General features: G+C 38.5%; 1 protein-coding gene across 6 annotated transcripts in view; it reads left to right on the forward strand.

Annotated features, from left to right (window-relative positions):
* The window catches only part of BCL11B (BAF chromatin remodeling complex subunit BCL11B), a 105,732-nt gene extending 87,618 nt beyond the window's left edge, over positions 1 to 18,114 (forward strand). For all 6 annotated transcript variants that reach the window (XM_030558788.1, XM_030558793.1, XM_030558789.1 and 3 more), the window contains one exon: positions 14,012 to 18,114. In XM_030558788.1, the coding sequence (XP_030414648.1) occupies positions 14,012 to 16,023 (2,012 nt within the window). In that variant the 3' untranslated portion in view covers positions 16,024 to 18,114. The remainder of the gene's footprint in view (positions 1 to 14,011) is intronic.
* Positions 18,115 to 25,507: the final 7,393 nt, after the last annotated feature.

Genomic DNA, 25,507 nt, shown 5'->3' on the forward strand with positions numbered 1-25,507 from the left:
GCACTTCTGCAAATAGAGGAAAAATTGACTTTCTGATTTGGAGTGTTTCTACAACTAAGAAGAATTACTACAGTGATTGTTCTAAAAATATTTTTAGGCAGCACATTCTCAGAGGGTTTGGGATACTTAGCATTCTTTAACTGTGATTCTCTTAGGTGATCAATCTGGATTGTATAGAAATAAAATATGATGTTTTTAGGATTTGGAGGGTGTTTTTAAGCTTGAATGGGCATTTTTTCTGCAGTGTTGTAACAGCATAAAACAGCAGTTTTAAGGAGCAGAAATTGTATTTTTTATCTTTGCACTTCAGGAAATATATTAGTCTATTAATCTTTTGCAGCTACGCTCACAGAGATAACATCTAAACTGCTTGATCTAGAGCAACCCCCAAAATCCCTGCCTCTGTGGCTGAATCTTTTTGTAGTTTGTAGTATTTTATAGCATTTTCCCCTTAATATTTATACTTCTCATGTTTCTACTCATTCTGCTTCTCTGTTCATTCAGCCTGGGCTTTTTTGCCTTTAGAGGACTTAGAATCTTATCGGAGCAACTTTACTATAAGATGCGACCATAGGCATTCTGGCATTCAAATAATTTCCATAATGATGGAAATTGACTGGGATTCCGCAAGTTTGTTTATTGCCAAGAATAAATAATGTATGTGTTTTTTTTCAAACTGTTTTGCTAGCCTCAGCTACATACAGTTCCTGCAAAGAAGTCTTAATAATGGCACTTAAAAGTAGAGTCAATTTATCTAAATTGGGCAAAAGAAATAAGAGAGCCTAGAGAGCACTTTTTCTAATTTCATCCCCCTTTCCCCCCATTATAGTGTAGTTAAGAAAAAAAAAAAAAAGAAAAGCAAAATTTGTCAGGGACTGATATTCAGCTAGTGCATTTCCTGTTTTTAACATGTGCATTTACCAAAGAAACAAAAAGTACTTAACAGAGATGATCCAAATTAACCCTTAGTGTAATGTCAACTGATGTCTTTGGGCTTTTTGCTGGGATGAACTAGCTCCTGTATTCTTAACTAACTGCCATGCAGTAGGTCAGATTTATCCCTGCACTGAAAATGATGGCCTGAGAATAGCAAATCCCAATAAGCAAGAAGCCTGATCCAAAGCCCATTGAATCAATGGAAAGACTCTCATTGACTTCAGTGGACAGTGGATCAGGCCCATAAAAATAAACAATTTTTTTGGCCCTTTGAAATTAACTAATTGAATTTAGGGTAGTATTTTTATTCTTAACAAACATTAATTTATCAAAGTTTCCCTGGCAAAGCTCACAAAATAAACTTTCTACCACTAGACAGCTCGATCCTGAAATACTTACTTGGGCAAAACTTCCTCTGGAGTGAATGGACATGGTATAGACTGCAGGATCAGACCTCACATGCTTGAAAGTATAATAGAAGAGGCTAAGGAGGCCCTTCTAGTTCCTTGTGCTTTTCATCATCCCTCCCCCCGGCCCCTTTGGGAGTATTGCAACCGTGTTCACAGTGAGAAAAATGAAGATTAAAAAGTCATCGTTCCAACCATGAATATAAGGATTGCTACCCACTGTGTTCAAATTAGAACATTTAATTTGTGTGACATATGCCATCTCCAGTCACAGCAATAGTGTTCTGCATCTTTAAACCTTGACTCATAACAGTGGAACCAGGTGAGGTCTGGCCCCAGGTGCTGGCTTGTGCATGCATTGCTGAACAATTTTGAAGGCATGTAGATTGGATGGTTGTAGAAGAGAAGAAAAAAAACAGAGCCCCCCCCCAAGTGTTTGGGTGGGTGTATCACAATAGTGGGAAGCTGACAGACAGCACATCAATGTGATTCAGTTCTGACCTGGATCCCCTTTCTGACCTTCCTGAACTGGGCCTCCTTTTTGTACAGAGCCCCAGTTCTTCTAACCCTGGGGGATGGTTTGGTGATATAGACAGTTGAGACCATAGAACTCATTTCACTTGTACCCCTTCTGTATTGAAAACCTGAGTTAAGTATCATTCATGGAGAGGGCTCCAGTAGGTTTGCTGAGGTAAAGAGGAAGGACTGAGGAATGGGAATTTGTGGGCACAATTCCCAGTATCACTTTCCACTGCTACACAACTAGTCCATATATTATTATGAAAAAAATCACTGACTAGAGAAGGGTGTGCACTAATCCTTTCCAATATAAAAGCAAAGATTTCATTTAACTATTTGACCTTCAGGAGCAAGCATATTTGTGTCCCCTTCTGTTTTTTTCCATCCTTTTTCCACCACATTTTTTCTGTCTCATGTGGCTTTACGCCCTTGGTGGCTTTCCTGCTCACCCTGCCCGGGTTACGGCTCTGTCCTGGTGCACTCCCGGTTAAGTCAGTAGGGTTGCATTGGGGTAAATTTAGAAGAGAATTTGGCCTGTGATCTGGGCTGAAGGTGTGTTGTTTCTAATTCCAGTCAGAGCAGTGTGATATAGTAAAAATTACCAATACACGAGGAGGGTTTTATTCAGAGACATCTGTAGGTTGGCAGCTGTGCCAGTCATGTCAATTCATTTAAATAACTGAAGCTTTGAATTCAAGAATGTTAGCGTTTTTGTTGGTGACAACATTGTGAATATTGGTGCACGACAGATTTATTTTTTTTCCAAGTGGATTTGGGGGGTGTAAAACACGCACGTGTGGGGGATTAGAGGGAGGACTAGTCTCATTTTTAAAAAAAAAAAACACCTCCTTAGCATTTTGCATATATCAGCATCCTAACAGAGTGGCTTGCTAATCACACTAGAAGATCCACTTTAAATTCAGGAATACTGAAACTTTGAAACTGTAACATTTTGACTGGCGAGAATGACCAGTCTTCTTTTCTATTTTGCAGTGAGCTAGTTGAAGGAAGCTGGCATTGTCACACAGTGAAAGCTCTGCAGAAGTGCCGCAGGTTTTTCATATGGAAATGTGAAATAATGGGGTGATTAAATAGAGCTGTATATTAAAGTACATCTGACATTAGAATTAGCATAATGTGCTCTAGCCCTAGGCTGAGTACTTTATTTGCCATCTGCGTCGGACCAAAATCCCCTGGGGAAGCGCTAAAATATTCTGAATAAACTCAGCCCGAGTTCTTATTGAGAGTAAAATACCATTTGTGGCACGTCGTATTGATTCGTCTTAATTGCGGTGCAGAAAAGAACATTCAGTTGCTGATGACTTTTGTACTCTGTGACAAGTCGGCTGGAGTTATTCTAACACTGCAGTTGGTTAACCTGAACAGACTGTCATGCTCGGAGAAGGAGAAAACCTTATTTTCAGCAGCATAAACCGCAGTATCATCTCTCTGCTTTACTCCTTCTTATCTTGATGCATCATCCCTTTTTATTTTTAAGAGTACAGCCATCAACTAAAAAAAAATGGGACTTAGTTCAGTCAGTCCAAGGAAATTCAAATTCTTACCCCCCCCCACATCCTCTTTAAAAAAAAAAATATCCAGAAACATCTGACCAGCTTTCATCTAAATGAGTGAAAATCAGTGGAACTTGTCCTTGAGGATACATCTCCGGAACCATTAGTTCAAGAGATTTATTATGTATATTTTGTAAAAGCCAAGGTTTCTCCTGTGCTTAAGCCCACGGTCTTAGTCTGTTGTACTGGTTTGATTTTTGTTAACTCTCCACTCAAATAGGTTGCTGAATACCTTTGAAAAAGTGCTTATAGCATGCACAAAAGATAAATATTTCATCTGAAGGAAAATACTTTGATGCTTCATGCAATTCTGTAACATTCATAAGGTCCAGTTTTTACCCTATAATTGCCTATCATTATACACAATTTACATATTCAAACATTCTCTACAAACCTTAGTCTAGCATGTTTTTATTACAAATTCAGATCAAGGGAATAACCTTTAACTTCAGAGACAAATGAGACAAATTTACAAGTGCATGTCTGCTGTTTTCTTGTGTTTTATAAATCCCTGTAGACCTGAACACTTTTGCTATAACGCCACTCAGAACAATATACATATATTACTACTTGTTTGTAGTGCTTCAATAATGAGTCCCCTTTGTATTAGATAACCTATATAATTCAGCATCTAGGCTCTCCATAACGTCAATTATCTCCTCATAGCTAAATGTACATTCCATTAAAACAAGATTTACAGCCCTTATAATACTTCTTAGGATTGAACATGGAAATTTTGTGGATTTAAAGAAGCAGAGATGGGAGTTAGCATTTGTTAAAGAAGTAATGAATTAAAACAAAAGTGCTATTTCATTTACTAGCTATGAATAGATACTTAATACCCTAAAGAGATAGTTGCAATAAAACAGACACAAGCACTGAAAGAAAAAAAATGTAAAATTTGTTTTCACCCTTTGGCTTATTTTATTGTCTCTTAATTTACTCTTTATTTTTCCATTAAATGACATGGACAATTTCCTTTATGTCTCCCTTCAAGTTCCTGTTCAGGTTTCTGGCCTACACTTGCTGCCTGAAAGATCAGAAAATGGCACCTCAGAAAAGTCTGCTGGGCAAAAAAGAAAAAAGCTCTTGCCAGTTTTCCAACAAAGCTACTGTATAGGAAACAGATTTAAAGGAAAGCTGCTGGCATATTTCATATGTTGTAGAAAAGACTGACATTATTTCAAATGTATTTGAATGCCTTATGCAAAGAAAAGCCCTAAAAATGTCCTTGAGAAGTACAGTGGTTTTTCATGAATGCTATAAATGGGATCCTATATATAAACCACCATACCATAGATACGTCCAATAGCCTTTTCATCTCACTTATGGGTACATTTTTCCACCCAATATTAAGGTACTGATGATATTCACTATTTTATAGGCCATGTTTCTAATGCATCCATCCATCCACTCTCTGCTAACTAGTGTACAAGGTTCATAGAACCTACCTAAAAGAAGCAGATCTATTTAGATGCTGTGTATATGGAGTCAGTTGAAACTGTTCTATCACAAAGGGCTAATTTAAAAGTTAGCTCATTCACTATTGATCTCTCAATATTGATTTTCCTGTCCTTTCCTTACCTTTCGCACCTCTCCCTTTCTCTCTTTTATAAATTGCTTTGTATTTTAGAGTTTAACACCAATTAGAAGAATGTGTCCAGAGATGACTAATGTGCTCTCCTCTTCTATTTTATGCAGTGATTTCCATTCAGGGAACATTGTATTATGAGGTCCAATTTTTGCTATGCATGTTTTCTTTTTTTCCACTACATAGGAGGGGGAAAGTGTTTCTTACTCTTAAAAGTGCTGAGCATCCACTTTCTGTGAACCTCAGGCCCCTCCAAGGTATGCACCCAGAAACTGAGGCTCCCAAAATCACAGGTGACTTTTGAAATTGGAGATCTGGATGTACAACACTGCTGTAATGTGCTGTGATAAAAATTAAGCTGAAATGTACAGCTAACAGCTTACTGTATTGGCCCCTGGATGTGCAAGCCTGAAGTTTGATTAGGGCGCAACTGAAAATGAGTTGTTGGACATGCAGCCCTGTCTCTAGCAGAGTCTACATCTACCAAGAAACAACATGCACCAACCCATATTACAAACTAGACTGAGCTGTTAGCCACTGATTTTTTTTACAAGTGTTAAATTTCATCAAACATTCAACAATTTTTGGGGAAAAACGTTAAATGAACAAAATCAACAACACTGTTCATTTGTTCACTCTGGGCCAGATTCTCATCTGTGTTCTGCCGGTGTAACTTAGCCTCTTTGATGGCGGTAAATAGAATTACTTTGGGTTTATATCCCTGCAATCAAAAGTGGATACTGGCTCAGTGCGTGCTAGTGTATAATAAGCTTTACATCACTAGTTCTCTCTAGGATTCATGCACTGTGTTCCTATTGACTTCAGCAGGAGATGCACATGCATATGTGAGGATAACTTGGCCCAAAATGACAGCTAAGGTGCATGATTGGCAATTGGTCTTTTTGTTTTTCCCTGGGTTGGGTAAAAGTTTATTTAGCAAGAAAATAATGTTTATTATTGATTACAATACTGATGCTTTGGTGTATCGCTGAATATTTGCTCAGTGTGGGCCTGACCCAATGCCTTCTGAAATCAGTGGAGAACTCCAGTAGACTTCAGTGAGCATCCCTATTTGTGGACCAGCTCTTAACCCTGCTGAAGACAATATTTTGCCACTGGCTTCAGTGTGGCAAAGATTTGGCTATACATAAAAATATTAGTATATTGGAGCAAGAAATAATGAAATCAGTTAGTGCTATTATAAATTGTCCGCCTGGGAGAAACAAATTCTCTTCTGAGTATTTTGTTATTAATTAAAGGCCGTGTTGGAGAAGGGCTCCTTAACAGAGTTGGAGAATACTCAGTATGAAAGCTTATCTGAAGCCTTTCCAATCACGGCAGAGCAATTATTATTATTAATCATGTTTATTAGGGCAGTGCCTAAGGACCAACCAAATAATGGGGCCCCATTGTGCTCGGTGCTCTATAGAGTAGTAAACGAGGCAAGACAGATGCTGGATGGGAAAAAGGAGTATAATATGCACAAGCAGAGTGAACAATGTCATAGCAGCAAATGTCATGTTAGTTCCATTTTTTTTAGGGGGAGGGATTTAAGTAGGGCAGTAGAAACTAATGGAAAGATAAAGAAAAGTGAAGGGAGAGGGAATATAGAAGGGAAGGGAGGTGAGGACAGGACGAGGATAGAGAAGGTTGGAGGATAAGTGTGGAGTGAAGCTGAAGTAAAGAGACTGTGATGGATGGAGATGGAGAGCAAACTGCCCTTGCCCTCTTTCTGCTCCCATTCCCATTATTTCCCCTCCCACCTTCTCCATCCCCAATTCTTCCCTTCACCTGACCTCATTCAAAAATTTCCCCTCCCCAGATTCCAGCACGCTCCTTGGACACTCATTCCTGCTCTCTTTCTCCTTTACCTTCAATTCCTTCTCTCTGACCTTCCAGCAGGCACCTGTTTAAATCCCGATGTGCAGTGGGATGAGTGGTCTGTCAGGCACTCCTTGCCTTATTGAGGCCAGCCAGTGTAATCTCTTCAAGCCCCCACCTCCCCAGGTGTTGAGGCTACACTATGACAGCGACATCCCAGAATCCATGTCCTCCTCCTCTTAATCCAAGATCTCAGGAGAATGCTAAATCTGATGTGCTCTGAGGTGGATTTTAGCAAAGCAGGTAGGTTAGTCAGCAGTCAGGAGAGGAATGAATATTTATCTGAGTTGGGAACTGAGTGGTTCAGGAAAGTAATAATGAGGTCTGGAGACATTCTACCTAAGTCAAAAGAGGCCAACATTTTTTTGCCATCTGATGGCTGATTTGTGGTCTGTGTGAAATGCATTGGTAGTCTTAGTCCTGTTTTCAATAGACAAGTGTCATTTTCACAGGACACATCAGTGCTCAATAGTCATTGCAAGATTTGAATGGACGTGAAGACTATTGTCTAGTAACACCCAATGAGCCATCCCTTCAGAACAAGTCTGACATTGCCTGGGTTATGTAGGGAAGTATGCACTCTACTAGTAGTCTTTGGATGGACCGAAGATTTAGGGGTTATGTCATTTCATCAGCTTTCACTGGCCTCAAACTGAGCTATTATTAAAGAAGTGTAAAAGTCAATGGTTCAGTCTTCGTTTGGGGTTCAGGTTAAAGCACTGGGTTGGCGGTGCTTTGGAATTGGAGATCTAGGTCCAGATCTTGGCTTTCCCACATACCACATCTCGGACGTTGAAAAGACCTCCCAGTACCTCAGTTGCCCTTCTGTAAAACAGAGATTAAAATATTTCCCTACCTCACAGGGATATTGTGGGAAGAAATTCATTAATGTTTGTGAGGTGCTCACATATTATGGTGATAAGGTCAAAGAAGTTAGTAGATTAATATTCTAGCTTGCTTTGGAGAGCTCAATTAATGGCACAGTTTGTGAAACCATTTCTGGGAGAAAAGACACTGGGGCAAAATTGTGCTATTGGATCCATATCATAGATCTCTTTGGAATGCTCCGTAGAGCTAGCATGTGGGCGATTCAACAGAGATTCCCACTGTGGATTGCTAGGAAGGATTTGGTCCCAGCCTTGATATGCTGTCAAATGTTATGTACTCATAGATCTTGTTCACCATGGAACTCTAAATCTTTTTAGTGTTTAATGTCCTTTTCTTTAATGTCAGCTGGTCTTATGAGGAGACTTGTTAAACCAGTGGTTTCAATTATGGCATTTTAATTTAATAATTCAATTAAAGGTATGTTTTTATTGAGCATCAACGCTACCTTTATAGGTAGTATTAGAGTAACTAGCATAATAAGAAGGAGTAATTATTTAAATGCTCATTAAAAAATCAAGTGGCAGAAGGCAAGAGTAAAACTGTTGGAATGATTGTAGGAACCGGAGACATGTCTGTTCCTGAGTGTTAATGGGGTCCTTTCTCTAAAGCTTGCAAGTTTCTACTTTTCCTGAACTTCTAAAGCTGCACTAAAGCAGCATTAAAATTCCTTATGTTTTTACTGCTGCTGTCATAACTTTCTAAAGCATACCAGAAACATTACCTAGAATGTATTGCTAGAGGTAAAGAATGGCAGTAGTTATATGGACCCAACTTTGTGTATGCCACAGTCCTAGTGAGGGTCATGCATGTCTAATTAAAGGGGGGAGTTTATTCTCTTGTTACAGCTAATGAAATTATTCAGTCCTGCTGAGTTCATAAGGCAGAGAATGTCTCGGTAGCCCAAACAGAAAACAATGAATTCCCTTAAGTTCTGATCACACTATGATTATTGTTCAATATGACACCGAATATCTTGAAGTGTTTAGGAGGAAATTCACCTCTGCTGCTGAGGACTCAAGGTTGAGCCTACATAGGGAGGGTGTGAACTGATTGCTTGGGGAGGGCCTCTGCATCACAAAACCAAGTTGTGCATTGGTCACAAATAGGCCTGCAGAGCGCCTGCTGGGAGCTCCATGATTATACATATGCATTGGAGCAGCTGACTTACAAAATCTAGTTGCTCTAGCATTAAGCAGAAGTTCGGATGGGTGGAATTTACTCCACCTACCTGTCTGCTAGGTGCCCAACATAAAACCAGAATTTTATGGGTGGGCAGGGGGCAAGGAAGCTGAATTTAGCTTTGTTTTGTACCATTTATTAAAAAGAAAAAAAAAGTCTTGTTATTGTTTTGACATTTTGAATGAAACTTAATCAATCACATAGCAAGGGAGGGAACAAATGTTAATATTTCTGGCAAAGACAACCTTTAGCTATTATATGCAGAAAAGACAGAAGTGTTCAATAAATTCACAGTCTATAATTACTTACTCAGGGGAGGGATATATGATACTAGAGAGCTCTTTAATCTAACAGATAAAGGCATAACAAGATCCAGTGGCTGGAAATTGAACTCAGCAAAGTTCAAACTGGAAATAAGATAAAAAAAAATTAATAGAGGGGATAATCAACATTTGGAACAAACTACCAAGGGAATTGGTAGATTCTGCATCACTTGGAGTCTTTAAATCAAAATTGGCTGTCCTTCTAAAAATATATGATCTAGTTCTACCATAAATTGTTGGACTAGATGCAGGAAGCAATGAACTCCATGGCCTACTTTATGCATGAGGTCAGACTGGATGATCATAGCAGTCCCTTTTGGCCTTAAAATTTATGTATCTCTGAATCTGTAAACATGTGTCCCCGGTCATGTTACTTTCTGTAGGTGCCCATCCTATGCTCTGAGTTCTCATCCCACTATATAAATTACAGTATGAGGACTGGTCATCTCATCATAAATAAATACCCACCAATTAATAAGGATAATAAAATAAACTCAAGCCCTCCTTTGCTCCCCCAGAAGCCATTTACATCAGAAATGTTGTCTGCTTAAAGATGATAGTGTCATGCCTACATTCTTGAAATGTGTTCATTCAGGCCCCATTCAATAAAGCAACTAGCATATGCTTAATTTTAAACACATGTAATCCCATGCCTATTCAGCGAAGCAGTTAAACATATACTTAAGTTTCATTGACTTCAGTGGGATTACTCATGTTGCTTAAAACTAAGCATGTACTTAAGAGATAAAGAGGGCATGGCATAGCCACTGTAGCTAGTTGTTATAAAGGGGTTATTTAACTTCAGTGAGATGGGCAAGAGACTATGCCATATATCAAAAGTAGCCTTATAACAAAGAGTTTTACAGGGTAGGTGCACTGCATTATTAAATATAGGAATCTTCTGAGAAATACATGGCTGTTCCTGGGTATGTTTAAAATATTTAGCAAGTTTTAGACTATAAAAATGTTCGGAGTGGATCTTCAAAGACTTTTTGACATTGTTCTGTACTTAAAAGTGAGCATCTACACTGCTCAGGGCAACTTCTAGGCAAGATAACCATGAAGTGATAATATGGAAATGAACATTTTATTTTATTTTTTTAAAAAGATGCATCTAGGGAGAGCCTTTGAGGGTTGTGAAAGTATTAAAAAGAAAAGAAAAAGCTGTCAGAGGCCTGGTAGCCAGGTAGCCTGCAGTCAGTTTTGCCATTGTGTAGGGGTCTCCTGAACAGAAGAGTTTAGAGGCGTAAAAACTAAATAAAACAAAAAGAGAGAATACTGATTCTGTTATGACCGATATCTCATAATTCTTGTCTCAGCAATAAACACTAATTTGCTCTGTTTGAAAGAAAACTAAAAAGGAGCTGGTGAGAAGGAACTTTCCTCACTTGAATTTCACAGAGGTGAAGTTTTGGAGAACAAAACAAAACATCTGAGCTTCATATAACATGTAGTAGCAAGCTCCTAGCCAGCTGCCATTTTGAGGCTAATTTTTTTAATCAGCCATTTCAGTTTTAAATTAGCCTTGATCCTCAGCCTGCCCAGGAATTCCTTTTCTTACATATGTGCCTTTTCTGAAGTAAACTTTTTTTTTAACCTGCAGCTGAGGTTTTTTGGTTTTGTTTGGATTTTGTCAGTTCTTGTACTAGATGAGCAAGCTTATAAGAACACATACACACGTGTGTGTGCATGCATGCGTGTGCACGCGTGCACAAAATTAAAAATAGAATAAAATATCATGCATAGTGTGACTTTTAAAAATGAAAGAATTGAACAGCTGTGGGTAATAAATTGATTAATTAGAGTGGATAAAATGGAGGTGAAGGGTGCAGAGCTCTCTTTCTTTGGAAGATACATGACCTTGTAAGACACTGCACTTCATTTGCTATTAGATCGCACTTGAGAAAGGGCTTTATTAAAACCATTCTAGGGTGAGCTGAGGTAAAACATATTGTTAAAAAAAGCTTTTGACAGAATATCTTATAGACTTCAGTGTGCTTCAGTGATTTCTGTCACTTTTTATACTACATATGTTGCTGTTCAAGAAAAGTTAAGTCTAGACATTTTCATCATATTTCTATAAGAAACAGAAATTTAAATAGTTGAAGTAATAATGGGAGCATTTAATGTTGCTTCGACTTCAGAGTTGACATAAAACTCTATAACTGCCTCATCACTAAGTAGATTTTAAAGGATACTGTATCTGCTTCATTTGGTGTGTGCATGCAGCTCTTATTAATGTCAATAAGAGTTATGTATGCATGTTAGAAGGAAAATATAGCCCCCGCTCTTTTATTTACAATAGCTATTGTTACAGATTAATCACAAAAGTTTAGCATATTACTCTTAATTATCTCCCCTCTGAGCGCAAAATAAGAACCTGTGGGAAAAGATCACGTCAATCAAACAAAAGTGCATTCCACGCCAGATTAGTTTTTTGTAAAAGGGCTGATTCTACCACCTTGACTCACATGAATAGGCTATTAAAATCAGTAGCAGTACTTGTGGTGTAAGGAACTACTCCTCCCAAAATATTCTACTGAATATTAAAAATAGGCCTATCTAGGTGAGTCAAGGTGGTAGAATAGATATAATTTTCTCTATTCTCCCTTTTTGTAGGCACTCGAATGCCGTGATGATAAGGCCAGATAAGCTGGATGGGTAGATAGATATCCCCCATCTTCTCTCTGTCTAAGGTTTCCTTGTCAGGAGCCGTTTCTGGAAGCTTAGAACAGTGGAATACAGTCAGTGGCAGTTATTCTTCTCATAGAATCATAGAATATCAGGGTTGGAAGGGACCTCAGGAGGTCATCTAGTCCAACCCCCTTGCTCAAAGCAGGACCAATCCCTAGACATTTTTTCCCTAGATTCCTAAATGGCTCCCTCAAGGATTGAATTTACAACCCTGGGTTTAGCAGGTCAATGCTTAAACCACTGAGCTATCCCTGCCCCCCCCTCCTTTTTTTTGGTGTGTTTTGGCATAAGTTTTCTTGGTCCCCATTGGCATGTCTAAACTGCAGTTAAACACCTGCAGCCGGCCCATGTCTGTTAACTAAGGCTTGCTGGATTTGGGCTGCGGGGCTATAAAATTGCATTGTAGATGTTCAGGCTTGGACTGGAGCCCAGGCTCTGGGACCACATGATAGGGGAAGGTCCCGGAGCCTGGGTTCCAATCCGAGCCCGAATGTCTACACTACAATTTTATAGCCCCGCAGCCAGAATCAGCTGACACAGGCCATCCACAAGTGCTTTATTGCAGTGTAGACATAGCCTGTGAGTCACTTAGCTTTAAAAAGGTAGTTTTGATAGTACAGTTAATTCACCTATAAACACTTTTGTTTTCAAGCATAATGGTTGAGCAACAGGCTTCTGCATAACCTAATACCTACAGCTGGAAGTGGGCTGAGAAATTTAGATCCAGAGCCAAACTCTTACAGTTGTTGCAAGCTGGGATTTGGTTCAGTTCATTATGCAGAGGGAAAGACGGGATGCTCAGTCCCAGTTCTGAACTTCAAAACGTGTATGGCATTTGGGGTCAGGGCTCTGGTTTAGGTCCATCACTGCGTAGAATATATTACATCATAGAAAGAAATCCAAGAATTCAATTTTAGTTTTTCCATAAAAGGTAGCTACTTTCAAAGAGACACTTTAAAAAAAAAAGTCCTGAAGTGTGATTTTCAAGCTGACATGTATTTATGCATTTATAGGTGTTAAACTGCTGCGGGAGCACTAAAGGGGAAAAGACCACGTTTTTGAAGATAGTAAAAAGTTTATATTGTGTCCAGGGCTGGAATATTTTAGCTAGTAAAATTATGACTGTACTGCAGGCTTGTCCACACCTGTCTTTTATGTAAACTGAATCAGGGTTAAAGGAATGTTTCCCACCTTATACAGTTGTTCAAAGGAGGCTAGAAAGGCAAATAGAAAGCCATGTTTTTGGCTCTGGTTACTATTTCTGCGATGGAGGCCAGGCTCAGACTCAGAAATTCTTGGGATCCAGTTCAAGCACTGCCTGACATTTGTTACTGTTAATTGCAACTGTGCTGTCAGCTTTGATTACTGGATATTTCACTTGAGTGGCTTCTTGGTGTTTTGGCAGAGAGAATGTCAAAGTGGTTTATACAGGGATACGTTTTCCAAGCTCCTGTTGACTTTAATGGGACTTGTGCAGATAAATATCCACATACTGCTTAAAAAATTTAGGGGACAGCATGATTGAAGCATGTTTAAATGAATGCAGCAAAGATCTGGGGTGACTGCTGAGTAAAGTATATAAAAATGTAAAATTAAAGACTGAACGTGATACCACAGCCTATTTAGGTATCATAAAACTGATCTACCTACTACATCACATTTTCTTTTGATTTATACATAGCATTAAATCCCTTGAAACAAGTATTTTTACATGGAATAAATGTGTGAAGCGAGTTTGATCCCTATATTCCAAAAATATGCCTATATAAGGTTTTGTATGATATAGTATATAAAGACATACTACACATAATGCAAGTATGTGTCATGTATGCGAATAAACATGTTGGATGAGTAAATACACTGGGCAACATTTTATATCAATTAATAAATTGCAATTAAATCTCCCTTTCAGAAATTCCAAGGACTAAATTTGTTAACAAAATAAAGTACATGCCAATGGTATTTAAATATTCTCCATTGTATTATTTTTTGAGTATTCTCTCTCTTTTTATTTTTTAGGTAAAGATGAGCCTTCAAGCTATATTTGCACAACATGCAAGCAGCCTTTTAATAGCGCTTGGTTCTTGCTTCAGCATGCCCAGAACACACATGGATTCCGCATCTACCTGGAAACCAGCCCTTCAAACAGTTCCCTTACTCCACGCATCACCATCCCTCCTCCTCTGGGACCAGAGACTGTTGCACAGTCCCCGCTGATGAATTTCCTTGGAGACAACAACCCTTTTAGTCTTTTGCGGATGACGGGCCCCATCCTACGTGATCACCCCGGATTTGGTGAGGGTCGGCTCCCCAACACACCTCCACTGTTCAGCCCACCGCCTCGTCATCATCTGGATCCACATCGCCTTAGTGCCGAAGAAATGGGGTTAGTTGCCCAGCATCCCAGTGCCTTTGACAGAGTTATGCGTTTAAACCCCATGGCAATTGAGTCCCCAGCGATGGATTTCTCCAGAAGGCTTCGAGAACTGGCAGGAAACAATTCTACCCCTCCTCCAGTCTCACCGAATCGTACCAACCCTATGCATCGCTTGCTGAATCCTTTCCAGCCTAGCCCTAAATCACCCTTTTTGAGCACTCCGCCATTGCCACCAATGCCCCCAAGCAGCACTACGCCGCCGCAGCCTCAGGCGAAGAGTAAGTCCTGTGAATTCTGTGGGAAAACATTCAAGTTCCAGAGTAATCTTATCGTGCACCGACGCAGTCATACAGGAGAAAAGCCCTACAAATGTCAACTCTGTGATCATGCTTGCTCCCAGGCCAGCAAGCTAAAACGTCATATGAAAACACATATGCACAAAGCTGGCTCCATGACAGGCAGGTCAGATGATGGACTCTCCACCACAAGTTCTCCTGAGCCAGGCACAAGTGAGCTCACTGGAGAGGGACTAAAATCCAGTGAGACAGATTTCAGGAATGAGAGTGATCCCTCCCTGGGCCATGACAATGAAGAAGAGGAAGAAGAAGAGGAGGAGGAAGAGGAGCTTGAAAACGAAAGCAGGCCAGAGTCAAGCTTCAGCATGGACTCAGAGCTAAGTCGCAACCGAGAGAACGGTTCCAAATCGCTACCAGATGAAAAATCCCTTGTCCTTGGAAAAGTTATAGAGAATGTAAGTCTCGGTGCCATCCAGCAATACAATGACATGCTAGCTGAAAAACAGAAGAGGAGTAGCTTCATGAAAAGGTCTTCTGATCAGCGAGACCTGTGTCCTCGAGACCTCTGTCAGAGAGACACAGGCGATGAAGATTCAGTGGCAGGAGAACTTGACCGCACTGAGGAAGGGACGGTCAATGGAAGAAACTTTGGCCCAGGTGAGCCCTTCCCAGGCTTGTTCCCTCGCAAGCCAACACCTATCACGAGCCCCAGTTTAAACAACTCTTCTAAAAGAATAAAAATAGAGAAAGATTTGGACTTACCACCAGCAACAATAATACCTTCTGAAAATGTTTACTCCCAGTGGCTGGTAGGGTATGCAGCATCAAGGCACTTCATGAAGGATCCGTTTCTAGGATTCACAGACTCCCGACAATCCCCCTTTGCAACTTCTTCTGAGCATTCTTCAGAGAACGGAAGCCTGCGTTTCTCCACTCCACCAGGTGACATGCTAGATGGGGGTCTCTCAGGGCGCAGTGGGACAGCGAGCGGAGGCAGCACTCCCCACATCAGTGGACCTGGTCCTGGTCGACCCAGTTCAAAGGAAGGGCGGAGGAGCGATACATGCGAGTACTGTGGCAAGGTCTTTAAGAACTGCAGCAACTTAACGGTGCACCGCCGGAGCCACACTGGAGAGCGGCCTTACAAATGCGAGCTCTGCAACTATGCATGTGCCCAGAGCAGTAAGCTGACACGTCATATGAAAACGCATGGCCAGATAGGGAAGGAGGTCTACCGCTGCGACATTTGCCAGATGCCCTTCAGTGTTTACAGCACCCTGGAGAAACACATGAAAAAGTGGCATGGAGAACATTTGCTGACAAATGACGTCAAAATTGAGCAGGCAGAAAGAAGCTAAGACCCCCACTGGGTTAAATCAGGGGTCTAGGTAACATTTAATTTGTACAGTTTAACTATTGCCAACTGAGAAAAGCTGACCTAACTTGCCTCTGTAAACATAACTTAGCATAACTATAGTAGGTGCCAGACCTTGGCACTTAAATATAACCTGTGTCTACAAAGTTCTATTAAACCTGAGGGTTGATTAAGGCAGTAAAATTGTGGAGCCTTTTAACTGTGCAATAATTTCTGTATTTATTGGGTTTTTGTAATTTTTTGGCATGTGCAGGTACTTTTTTTTTATTCTTTCTGTTTAAATTTCTTTTAAAATTTTGTTGGGTATCCCTTTTTAATTTTACCCAGTAGTAGCCTGAGATTACTTGCATTGTAGGGGGAGAGGCATATCTTTTTAAATTATAATTTTGGGGCCGCTGCTTTGTTGAAATTTAAGCTAAGCATGTGTAATTTCTTGTGAAGAAGCCAACATTTTAACTGAATTCTTCTTCTTCTTCTTCTTCTTCTTCTTCTTCTTCCTTTTTTATAAAATAACCTTGGAGATTAGGGAAAATAAAATTGTACAGCGGATAACAATCTTTAAAATTAGCACTTTCTTTTGGAATTGGATCTGGTATGTAACACTGACAATGTTGCTAAAGATAGAGGCCTTTTCTGTGTAGACTTCAACATTCAAGTTATGTCAACTAAAAAGACATGGGTGCAGGTATTTTCTGAAGGCAGCTACATTGAACAAAGCAATAGCATTCTTAATTGTGGATTATTATCAGATAGTTTCTTAGTGTTATTAATGATATGTACTGAGATGCCGCCATTTTGTCACATGTTCCAGGTTCAGTAATTAAAATAACCGAAAGAATCCTCACAGATGTAATAAAAGCTCTTTTAAGGTATTGTAGCATCCTTCTCCACCCTTGGATGAATGAAATGCCATTCTTTTAGTTTCTCTCTCTCTCTCTCTCTCACACACACACACACACACACACACACACACACACACACACACACACACACACACACACACACACACACACACCCTAAACGAGTTTGGGATATATGTACAAACCACCAACTTAGCTCAGTAGTATACTGCAACTAGAATCACTATAATTAAGGCAGTTGTAACTAGGGCTGATTGGTAGTTTCTCAATCCAATAGAATTTATAAGGTATTTGGATGGCGAGTAGAAAATATCAGGATTATCTCATATAATGCACAACAATGTTATTGTGAGGAAGGGGAAAAAGTAATCATTATGCATGTGATGGGCTGATTCTGCTCCCACTGAAGTCAATGAGTTTTCCCATTGACTTAATTGGGAGCAGGAGCAGACCCTATATGAGCAAAGCATTGTAGGAAAAAAAATGCAGCTGCTCTGTGTTCCAGTTGTTTTATTTTTTAGCATATTAGGACTAATAATAATGAAGAGTGGACAATTAAGCTTAGACATTTTCATTATGTTGACCCGCACTTTAAAACTTTTGTTTGTGTTTAAGAGAAAATGGCTTCTGAACAAGAAATTACAGCATATTCTTCTCCTTGGCCCAAAGGTGGGTTAAACTGTAAGGGAACAGCTGAGATTAAGTGTCAGTGTTGCTAAGCATGGCATTCACAATACTGGCACTATAAAGAAAAATAAAATAAAAATAATTTATTGGACAGTTTTTCTACTGCCATTCAATTTGACGTGAGTGCCTTGAAAACTGATCTTCCTATCTGAGTCTCTTGAGACAAATGCAAAACGTTTTTGTGAAATGAAAAGACTTTTAAAAAAGTAAAACAAGAAAAGTACATTCTTTAAGGGGAAAAAAAAGAGCCACATTTACTTTAAAAAAATTACTGGTTGAAGATAGTGGACATGAAAATGCCATAAGACCCAATCAAATGAAGATGCATACCCAGCACAACTTCGGACATCCATTAGCTGAATTATTCTCAGCCTTTTTTTTTTTTCAGGACAACGCTGCTTAGGAAATGGAATGGAAATGATTTACTGCTGAATTAAAACTCATATGACACAAATTACGAGTTATCATTGAATGAAAAAAAAAACAATTCAGGAACAATGGCGAATTTTTTTTAAAAGTTAAATTTAGTGCACTCTGTCTTAAAATACGTTTACAGTATTGAATACATACAAGGGTAAAAAAATTGTGTGTATGTGTGTTTGAGCAATCTTTTTTTTTTCAAAGTTTGCTTAATAGGTTCTTAAAAAAAATGCCATGATGGCCATGTGTATATTGTTTTCTTTTGGTGACGGGGTTTTAGTATATATTATATATATTAAAATTTCTTGATTACTGTAAAAGTGGACCAGTATTTGTAATAATGGAGAATGCTTGGGCATTTTACAAAACCAGAAAGAAAAAACAAAAAAACAAAAAACCAGAAAAAAAAAGCCTTTTCTTTTTTCCTTGAAAATGTTGCAGTAAAATTTAAATGGTGGGTCTATAAATTTGTTCTTGTCACTGTAACTGTAAAGTCTTGAGTTTTAGTAAATTTTTTTCTGCCTTGGGTGTTGAATTTTTATTTCAAAAAATGTATAGAAACTTGTATTTGGGGATTAAAAGGTGATTGCTACACCATGTAGAAAAAGTATGTAGAAAAAAGTGCTTAATATTGTTATTGCTTTGCAGAAAAAAATCACGTTTCTGACCTATACCTATTTTTCTCTTCCCCCTCTCCTCCCTTCTGGAATGGATATTGATATTGGTTGATTCATATGATGTAGGCACTCGCTGTATTTTTACTGAAGCTTGTAATTTTTTAACTGTACGCTTGTCCTTTTAAAGGGATTTAATGTACCTTTTTGTTAGTGAATTTGGAAATAAAAATAAAAACAAACAAACAGGCTGCCAATAATATATTTTTTTAATTTGGCAGGATAAAATATTGCAAAAAAAAATTTGTATGTTAAGTCCTTATTGTACAGGAAAAAAGGGGGGGGAGGGGTTGTTAGACGACCTTTAAGTAAAAGAAACAAAACAAAATAACTGTTTTTTTTTGTTTTTCATTTTATTTTATTTTGTTCACAAATGATTTTAGTTTGTATATATATTTTTTTGTCAGAAATGGCCTACAAAAAAAAAAAGTGCTGTTCCCACAGGGCTCTAATATCTTCAAAGTTGCCTGGACCCCTTGCATCAAGGTTTTACCAGGTATGGGTGAACCAGGCTGGAGGATTATTGCCTATTCATGTTAAGGGAAATTCAGTTTTTGTAAAGATGTTTGAAGTAACATTCCACAGATTCCTCTTCTAAAGAGAGAGAGAGGAGATTCCCCCCCCTTGCAAATGATTAGCTGTTTATAGCATCTTCTCTACCACCACTGCCTCCCACTCACTCCCCTAACTTCTGCCCTCCAGAATAAAGTAAATTTACTCTTTAAAAGCGAGAGCTGTTGCATCTGCTTTGTCACAGGTAAAGTGACCTGCTCTTGGTACAATTGTAATTTGGATTGAAGTAAAATTGGTCCAGGCACAGCCCTCGTTTTCCCTGTCAGAACAGGACCTATTCCATGTACAGGTCTTGCCAGTCCATGTTATTATCTGCTTTGCTGCTGTACTCCTAATTGTACATTCCATACATTTCTGAATGTTTGAGGGACTGGGATGAAATTCTGTGCCTTTTGATTTCTCTTTTCTATTCTCTCTCTTTCTTTTTTTTCGGTCGGGATGGGGGCACATAGCAGAAGTGGCAATGACAGTCTATTGAATATTTTAAGGTGGGAGAGAAGGAGGAAATTGCATTGTTTCAGAAAAAGGTGGTAAAAAACACCATGGCAAATTCTTCCTTCACTTTCATCTGTGCAGTGCAGTTGAAGCCATTGAGATGGCATGGTTGTTACTCAGAGCAGAATTTGACCCAGCTATCTTGCAGATGCTACCTTCTTACTTGACTACACCCTATCCTAAGATTTACCTATTGGGTGAAGTTTTGATTTCAGTTATGCTGGTGTAAATCAGGATTAATACATAAGATTTACTCCTGATTTATACCAGTGTAACAGAGATCAGAATCTGGCCCCTTAAAGGCATATACTAATCTTTGTTACACTGGTGTAAATCTGAAGTAACCTCATGGAATTCAGTGGAGTACCCCTGAATATACACCAGTATAATGAAAATCAGCACTGAATCCTAGGTTTCCAGTCTAAGACCAGTTCCTTGAAAGAAAAAAAAATCAACTTTCATTTTAAAGCAAATTGCTTGGGAGCACCACTAGTCCTATTGTTTCTTACTAAGGTAGTTAAACCAGCAGTTGTCTAATCGTGTGACTTAAATCATTCATAAACCAACAGTAAGTCACCCAAAAAGCACAAGGAATGTGTTTCTACAGACTGTAGTAACAATGGAGACCCTCTTTTTCCTATTTAGGAGAATCATACTTTCCTACGCCATAAGCACAATATTACATAGATATACAGTAGCTATTATGCTGCCATATTTATATTCACAGTTCAGTTTAACATTTATTTAAGTTGAAATTTATTACTTCCAGTGCCCACTTCGGTTTCCATTGAAGTCAGTTGCAAAACTTCAGCTGACTTCTATGGGAGCAGGGTTTTTTGGGAAGGAAAATATCTATATGAAAAAAAGGGGTCAAAATCAGCATTTCATCCCAGTCCTGAGTACAAGACAGTCCAAGGTTTTGTTTATCACAAGCAAAGTCATTTTTATGGTGCTCTCTGTATTTTAGAACTGCAAAGCAAAGTAATGTTGATTTAAGTTGTTTGCATTTGTACCGGCAAGGCAAAATATTTTTATTACCTTTTTCTATTACTTATTGTATGAGCTTTTGTTGTTTACTTGGAGGTTTTGTCTTTTACTACAAGTTTGGAACTATTTATTATTGCTTGGTATTTGTGCTCTGTTTAAAAAACAAGAGCACTTTTTTTTTATTATGGATAAAATGTTGAGATGGCTGGAGGTCATTTCAATATGGCTTAGTGAAATATTTATTGTTCCTTTTATTCTCTGTACAAGATTTTTGGCCTCTTTTTTCCCTTATTGTCACCAATGTTGAGTTCAGCATGTGTCTACCATTTCATTTGTACGCTCGTTCAAAACAACGTTTGTTCCAATTTCAAGTTATAAAAATAAATTGGACTTTTGACTTGATCTCCAAATCTTGTCTTTCCTGTTTATTTTAAATTTGGGAGGACCTGAAAAACTGAGGATCATTAGACTTACGGAATATCTTTGTATCAGTTCAGTTAGGTATCGATTCAGGAAAGCATCCCTATTCAGGAAGGGCCCTTGAGCACTTGTTTAACTTTAAGCATGTGCTTAAATCCCACTAAAGCCAATGAGACTTAAGTGTATACTTTAAGTAAGGCACATGCTTAAGGGCTTTCCTGAATTGGAGCCTTAAGCAATGCAACCTGAAGCATGTTTGAAACACTTAAAATGTCCCGGAACAAGTAGCTTTAAGTACTAGAAGGTAAGCGTGATTGTTTCTGTTTTTTCTGAGCTGAACTTTGCTCTCAAGCCCCCACCCAGAAAAGTACTTAAGGATATACTTCACTTTCAGCGTGTGAGCAGTCCCAGCGGTTTAAGTTTGTTGGGGGCTTTGCTGGATCAGGGCCTCTGTTCTCTAATGTAAATATGGAGTAACGCCATTCATTGACTTAACTGAGAGCAGAATTTGGCCCACGCAGTATGGGCTTCCAAGCAATATTTTACATACACCAAAATTTACCTTTAGATACACATTTGCCCTTTTGACTGAGTGCAGAGGGAGTTATGTATATGCATCAAAAGGCAGAATTAGGCTCAATTTGGAGAGTATTGTAAAGATGGAGACAGTTATATCTCAACAGAATCTACCACTTTCTTCTTCCCTATCAAGCCAATACTTTTAACAAGTGTAAGAAAACCTTGACTAGGATAATTGTATACAACACTGCTATTAGACAATTCAGGATTTATTTGTGAAGCTTTGATGGCCAGATTCTTAACTTACTTAGGTCCTGATACAGCAAAATATGTTAGCAGGTGCCATATTTCTAAGTTTGTGAGTAATCTTGTCTTCAATAGGAATACTCATGCTTAAATTATGCTTTGGTCAAACACGTTACTGGGCTCAATATAGGTATAACTGGGTGAAATTTAAAGGCCTCTAATATACAGGAGGTCAGATGATCAGATGGTCCCTCGTGCCCTTAATATCTATGAATCTTAAAGTTGTGTGTGTGCTTATGTGCTTTGCTGAGTAGGGGCTAGACTGATGTAATAGTTAAACTATTCTAACAGTTATGGTAGTGTGAGGTGAGAATCAGGCTCTTCGACAATTACATTGGATTAAAGTTCATGCTCTTATAGTTTCCAAAATGCCAAGTAAGGTACATCTTAAAGGCACTCTGCAACAGAAGAATTCATTTAAAGGACACTATATTTTATTTTTAAGTTTCACATATTTTTCATTTCATTGTACATTTTCCCTAAACAGTAAGACCTGATTCTGATCTTTCTCACTACTGGTTTATGCCACTTTGTAGCTTCACTGACTTAAACTCCTCAGATTCGCTGGTGTGAATGAAGTATCAGAATTAGGCCCGTTTGTTAGACTATTAATGAAAAGCGAAACAACAAATACTAGCAAAGCAAACAGGTTCACAAATTCAAATGAATATTTGTAGAATGTTTTTGCAGTATTTGCCAAGCTTTGATCGTATTCTGATTTTTCTTGTGCATGGGTATAAATCAGGACGTACTCTGTTGAAATCAATGGAGTTACACCAGTTTAGTACAACTGTTGTGAAATCAGAATCAGGCCTCCAGTAATCAAGATCTGATAAGCAATGAACTGAAAAGTATTTTAAACTTAAAAACAAAATTCTTATAACTCAATTTTTCTTTTCAGAATCCCTTTAAATTACCTTTTCCTTAGCATTATTGTAATAAAGGAACATGAGGTTACAAAGCCAATTTAATTTTGAAGGGCCTGATTCTTACTTATATTAATTTGAGACCAGTGTAACTTTATGGATTTACATAAATATATGTGAGATCAGAATCTGAGCCAGTGAGTTTACTGGCAGGAAGTTTAAATAAATTTTAGGGCCATATTGCAGAATATTAGCAGAAAATATAACTACTAATATTCACACCATACAGTGGATTCTAAGGGTTGCATTGCATTCTAAGGCCCGTCAGGGAACAGAAATGTACATGTGATCTATGTGTCCAGTCAAAATAGCTTGAAGATTGAACACTTGCAATGAGAGATTTGTGAACAGACCAAGAATTTGTTGCAGAAATCATTCAGGAAATAATTCTGAATAACAGAGACATTTAAGAAAATTTGATCAATTTATAAAACAAAAAAAAGAGAGAATATTTGTCTAGTGGTTGATTTGCTATGAATTATTCTCCTAGCTCAGCTAAACACTGACCCTTACTTATTCAATGACAACATGTATTCCATTTTCTGTCAGATGACAGACTATTCTTTCCTAGAAAGGAACACACGTTAAAGATGGAAAAGACCCATTCATTCGTATCGTCCATCCCTTACCAAATGCAAGATTGTTCCCTACAGTACATTTCCTAAATGTTACTATAGGCAGAATAGGATAAAACATCATTTCATATTTTAATTCTAAAAATATATGATTGTTTAAAAAAAAGTGTGAACCTATTCTGTCCCTGTCACTTTTCTTGTAGGTTTTATCATGGCAAGTTACAATATGGGACTACTCTGTTGGTCAAAGTAATGCACATTTTTAAGTGCTTAGGTGGATCAGGGCTTTGAAATGAAAACTATTTCAGGAAAATACAGTTTTAATTATACTTTCCAATCAATCACTGGTCATAGGGCAAGTATGCTACATAGAGATGAAATACCCAGTACAGATTTCCTTTTTTCACACATCTTCATGTGTTTGGATTTAGATGGGTGTGTGTGTGTGTGTGTGTGTGTGTGTGTGTGTGTGCATGCGCGCACGCCTAGATGCTTGAGACTATCTCCTGCAGCAAGTTCAGACCATTTAGATATTTTCATGTGGAGCTGGCAGGCACTGATTAAGGTTGAAGTCATTGGTATATCAGAGCACATCAAAGCTAATGAAAATGAGAAGGAAAACAATCAGTGTAGTGATACATATATCTACACAGAGTGGCGATCAATTAAAATATCTTCAAAAATATATACAGTGCTCTTTAAAAAAAAGGTTTGACCATTGAGAATTATTGTTTTTCAGTTTAGCCTGTGCTGTACTGTGTGTGTAGGGTGATGGTGTTTATGTTTGCTTGTATAATATATGAAATCAGATTCAGCTCTCTGGTACACTGGTGAAAATCTAAAATACTGAGTTCACTTGAGTTACTCCTGATTTACAGCTGTGTAACAGATCAAATTCTAGTCCACACGTTGTGGCCCTGCTTCATTCCTGTGTTACCCAATTTCATACTGCTGTAACTCTACTGTAATTGATTATAACTGAACAATGCAGTGGTGAATCTCCTATGTATGTATTTGAAACTCCATATAGAAATCTCAGTTTGCACAATGATTGTAAAGATGTAAATCCATCCCTACTGAACTGTCCTGTGGACACCATCAACATCCTTCAGCTGTTGATTTCTACTGGTAGATACAGTAGCCCCTAGCAAGAAGAAGTTAGGAAACAGTAGACTAATAGACCCGTTTCATAGCTGCAAAACCTAGTTACCAGCTGGAAACAGGATCCAGCTGAACATCGTAAATTGAGATTCCCACTAGGGTGCAGGTATAAGACACAGTGGTGGGGTAAGCAAAACATTCCTTCCTGCAAAACGTACATGTCAAGCTCACAATGGGGAAGCTCTTCCATGAGACAGTTAGTTGCTGATTATAAAGTCTCTTGTTTACTCTTGGATTTTGGACAACTCACTCATCATCTGGCCAGCACATAAACTGAAATTAACACACAAAGTCAGCCCCATAAAAAGAAGTGGAAGTGGAGATTTGTGAACACCTCTGATCTGATATTCAGGGGCAGCTGTAAAATACATAGCAATGCTACCCTTCGGTTCTTAAAGACATAGTTTTTGCCTAATAAGCATGTAATTAAAATACATAATTAAGTGGCTATAACTATTTCATTCCTTTGGGGGGAAAGTGAGGGGGGAGTTTATATTTCTCTTTCACTACTTCTTTTCTTGTTGATGTGAAAAGTGTATGTAAATTGCTCTCTTCTCCATACCTTTTATTGAATCTAGAAACTCATAGTTCCCCTGCTGTGTGATGCAGAGGAACAACTTACAAGTAGGTGGGAGCACAAAAGCCACAGTGGAGTGGGTTATCTACTGTGGAAACCATAGAGAGCAAACTCTATTTAGTGAGAGCTCCATGCCTTGAGGAGGAGAAGCATTTCTGGCGTGGGACAGAGGGTCCAAGGGAGCAAACTTTTAGATGACGCCTCCCATTGTGAACCAAGGGCAATCCCACCAGCACAGCCAGGGGAAGACGATATTGATATCAATGGCAGTTTTGCCTGTGTGAGGA

The sequence above is a fragment of the Gopherus evgoodei genome, chromosome 4 (assembly GCF_007399415.2).
Source record: "Gopherus evgoodei ecotype Sinaloan lineage chromosome 4, rGopEvg1_v1.p, whole genome shotgun sequence".
Lineage (NCBI taxonomy): Eukaryota > Metazoa > Chordata > Testudines > Testudinidae > Gopherus > Gopherus evgoodei.